At 35.3% G+C, this 4,057-nt stretch overlaps 1 protein-coding gene across 2 annotated transcripts in view; it reads left to right on the plus strand.

The window, feature by feature from the left end:
- Positions 1 to 3,550, plus strand: part of FAM3C (FAM3 metabolism regulating signaling molecule C) — a 29,729-nt gene extending 26,179 nt beyond the window's left edge. For both annotated transcript variants that reach the window (XM_086887002.1, XM_086887003.1), the window contains exons 9-10: positions 774 to 900; positions 1,917 to 3,550. In XM_086887002.1, the coding sequence (XP_086743128.1) occupies positions 774 to 900; positions 1,917 to 2,006 (217 nt within the window). In that variant the 3' untranslated portion in view covers positions 2,007 to 3,550. The remainder of the gene's footprint in view (positions 1 to 773; positions 901 to 1,916) is intronic.
- Positions 3,551 to 4,057: the final 507 nt, after the last annotated feature.

Genomic DNA, 4,057 nt, shown 5'->3' on the forward strand with positions numbered 1-4,057 from the left:
TTAGAAACAAAATTGCAAAGAATCAAGCTGCCCTAATGCTTGAGAAAGTTGGACTATGGGTTGGGCAAATAACTTCCACAGTATTGAATTATTTTCATAATTTTGCCTAGTGAGTCATACAGCTATATCTCAATAGGTGGTAGTAATCAGAAGTTTTGTGTCCTGTTTGGTAATCAGGCACATTTAGTAAATTGAAGAAATAAAGAGCTTCCATTTGGAGATTTTGGAATGATATCTAATCCTACAGAACTGTTTTCCTTTTGATACTAAAATTATCCTACTTGGGTTTACAGACACTGAACCATGCTGTGAGGCAGCATTCTGGATTTTCAGTCAACTGCCCCAAGCATATGAGAACTTACTTCAGATACTCGTTTCATTCTTCTAATCTAAAATGGCTTTTACTTTATCTAGACTTCAGCTTGAGCCTGCAAACAATGTTTGCTTTAAAGGCTGAATTTTTTAGTTTCTTGGAGAACTGCTAACAGAACTTGAGATGTATAAATTCTCACAGGAGAGGGTTCTTGGCTGTTGTTGGTGTAGTGATAGCTTTATATCCTGGTTCCTTGACATTATAGTAGGAAAGAGCAGCACTTGTTGCATCAGGTGATTTCAGAACTAACCTTACCTGATTCTGAAAGACAGATCTTACCCAATATTGACTGACTTAAAATATACTGAAGTATGTTAAGTAAGATCAGGTGCACTGAGCACTGAAAGCTCTAAGGGCTAATGTATTTTATTTGCATACAAACTTCTCTGTTTTTTTCAAGGCTTAACGAGGAAGCACGGAAACTGATCGCAGAATTGGGAAGCACATCCATTACTAACCTTGGCTTCAGAGACAACTGGGTCTTCTGTGGTGGTAAAGGAATTAAGACTAAAAGTCCATTTGAACAGGTTTGTGATTTTATAACTTGCTGTAATTTAAGAGCCTGCATTAATAGAGGCATAGCATGTTTTATAAATGCATTTCTTCAAGATGGGTATCTACTGCAGTACTAGCACACAGTGTTATTTTCAGGTTTTCTCCTTAAATATCGTCCTCCTTTTAAACATACCAAAAAAAGTTCTTTGGTGACTCATAAATAAGGAAAAAAAATCTTAAATGGTGTAGATCTTACTGTGCCAGTAACTAGATTATTCATCCTTTTAATGAATAAAGTTGAACTGAGGAATTCAAAGCTTTCTGCCTGAGTTGTATTTTAGATGCACTAAGAACACTGAACTTCCATGTGATAAGTGGGTAGTTAAGGTGTTGGTGTTCCCAGCTCTCAGGTGTTACCTTTGCTCTTCTCTCAAATTGCTGCCATCACAAAATTTTTGAAATAGAATATATTCCCATATTTTAGCTGTTACAATTCAGCATGTGTCAATGTTGCCTTTAATTACTGGTAAAAGTAGCTCTGTAGTAGCAGGGTAAGGAAGATGTGTTTTCTTCTGCCTGCTTTGTAAGGGAGGAGAAACTAAGTGCAGAAACAGTGGCAGACTCTTGGAGGCAATAAGGTCTTAGCTGACTGTAGATGGTTGTTTGGTGGACAAATAAAATGTTCATCCAAATCTCACTATTTGTTTTCATTGCCTTTAAATTTAGAAATCCTTATTTATTTTTACCTAGTGGTTCATGCTTTAATGCTTTAATTTTCCTTGCTTCTCTCTTCCAAAGCAAACATTATAATAAAATTTAAAAATGCTTTCCCCATATGGCTTATCTTTTTACCATACACTGGTCTGAGCAAGTTACTTTAAATGGTGAATACTTACAGATTGTTATATTTGATTTAAAGTACAAGAAGTTAATAATGATGATTTTTCATTGTTCATGGCCTGAAAAGAAGTATTTCTTAAAGCTATGAGTTAAAGCAAAAGGATAAATGACTTCACGTTAACGGCAGATTGATATTTTCCATTTATAGCATATAAAGAATAACAAGGACACAAACAAGTACGAAGGCTGGCCAGAAGTTGTTGAGATGGAAGGCTGTATCCCTCAGAAGCAAGAGTAAATGAAAACAGAAGAAAAGGAAAAAGAATAAGGAAGAAAATGCACTTTCTGCTGTTATTAGAGAGAGAGGGCTATGAAGGAGACTGTACTGTAAAATTTTTTTTTAAAGCATGCAGCCATCTTGTCAGTGTGTGCATGAGCACTGACATTTTGAATATTGGGATTATTTATTGCTAACACACATAAAAATTCTTTTTGTAAATAAGTCCAAAATAAAAGAAACATCCAATCATTTCTATGCAGGTTTCTTAAAAGCACAGTATTTAGTTTGCCTGTGGTAAATAATACTTGTAGATAACTGGCTAATAAATTATGTATGTGGACAATAAAGAGATTGTGACAAATGTACTGTCCTCTTAACAGTGCAATGTTGCTGTGACTATGTTAACTTGGTGGAATATTGTAGATTTTAGTAATACGTTAATAAGGAGCTTTAATTTTTGGTTTTTTTATCCTCTGCCTTTTTAATGGCAGCATCAATTTTTATTAAATCTATTTGGTTATTCTAATACCAAGTGCTCCAAAAATGTATTTTGTAGTCCCCCATCAAAACTGAATGATCAGCAAAGGAAGACTACATGATGGTTTAACACAGATATGCCATGAAAGGCACAATAGAAATTTTTTTTCCTATCTTTAGGGGATGAACTAAGGTAAATATATAAATAGCATGTGTGATATTTAAAAGCAGCTTGGAAGAGTTTGTACGTAACATGAAAGTGTTTACTTTATAGAAAGGAACTGGCACATTAAGCAGCAGTACTGCAGATGATTTTTTCTTTTTTTATTGCAGCTTTTGTACTGCTGCTTATCCATTGATTTTCCCTATGGCTGATCAGCTGCAGTGGCTGGTCAAGCAGTGAATGTGTGTGATGGAAGAGCTTCCTCTTGTAGTTCTAACATCAGGAACAAATTCCCCATCACAAAGAGCCTGTTAGAAAGCAGTGTGCCTTCTAGTGAGGGTTGTTTCAGGGTACACATTTGTGCACCTTCACCACCTACAGTACTTCTCGTGAGCCGGGGCAATCCTGTCTTCAGTGGAATGTCAGAGAGAGCATTGTGTCTTGGGTTATGCAATGTGTGACGTGTAAACTTCACTGATGATGTTTCCCTCATCCTTTTTTTCATGGGAAAAAAAAGGACCAAGTTTAAGTGGCCTTATTCTTACCTTATATCAGAGCAGTGTGAAGATCTTTCTTTCTAAACACGTGTTTCTTTTAAGTAGGGCCAGCTTGAACTTTTCCTGAAACTAAGTTACACCATGCTGACTGTGTCCATATTCACAAAACTGGGGCTGACACAGAACTGGCTATAATCTCTTGGAGCTTTGTGTCATGAATTCTGGTCTACTTCTCAAAAACTTCAAGCTACTACTGTGGGACAAAAGCCACAAAGGATTTTTCAGGAACCCACAGTGAGTTTAACACAGAGGCATTAGAAATAGTATTATTGTTGATGTTATCTGAGTCAAATTCTGTGCACTAAAAGTTTCAAGCAATATTGAGAATTATCTTGTAAGAAAAATAAATACTCTCTGATACCAGAGTAAGACTGATTCTGAGTTGTTCTCTATGTTTAACTAGCTTTTTAAATAATGTGTGTTTCCCTCAGTATTAATGTAAATTAGCTATAAATGCACCTGACACAGTGAAAGTGCTTTTGTTAAATCTTCCAGATTTTCCTGTGTAGGAGGATGTGTTAATATCATATGTATTTTTTCACTGAAGTAAAATCCCCTTTTCTAATTAGTTTGAAATGTTATTTCATTACTTAAGCCTGTTGTAAAAAACTAACTGTTTAATTCCTGGAGTTTTCACACAAATACAGTTCTGTTGGTGTGTATGCCTGTATTGGCTACACTGCTATTCAGAATAATACCAAAATAATTTTGAAGTTACCCAGCAGGGTCTTAAGAGGAAGAAACTCTATTTGGCTTCATTAGTAGTTTACCTGGACTACACTTGTCTTTATTGTCTTTATTCTTTTGACTTTGAATGCCAATGAATATTTCATCTCTCTTCAAATTAAAAAGTTCAAATTTCCTCTACAAAA

The sequence above is a fragment of the Cyanistes caeruleus genome, chromosome 4 (genome assembly GCF_971803275.1).
Source record: "Cyanistes caeruleus chromosome 4, bCyaCae1.hap1.1, whole genome shotgun sequence".
Taxonomy (NCBI): domain Eukaryota; kingdom Metazoa; phylum Chordata; class Aves; order Passeriformes; family Paridae; genus Cyanistes; species Cyanistes caeruleus.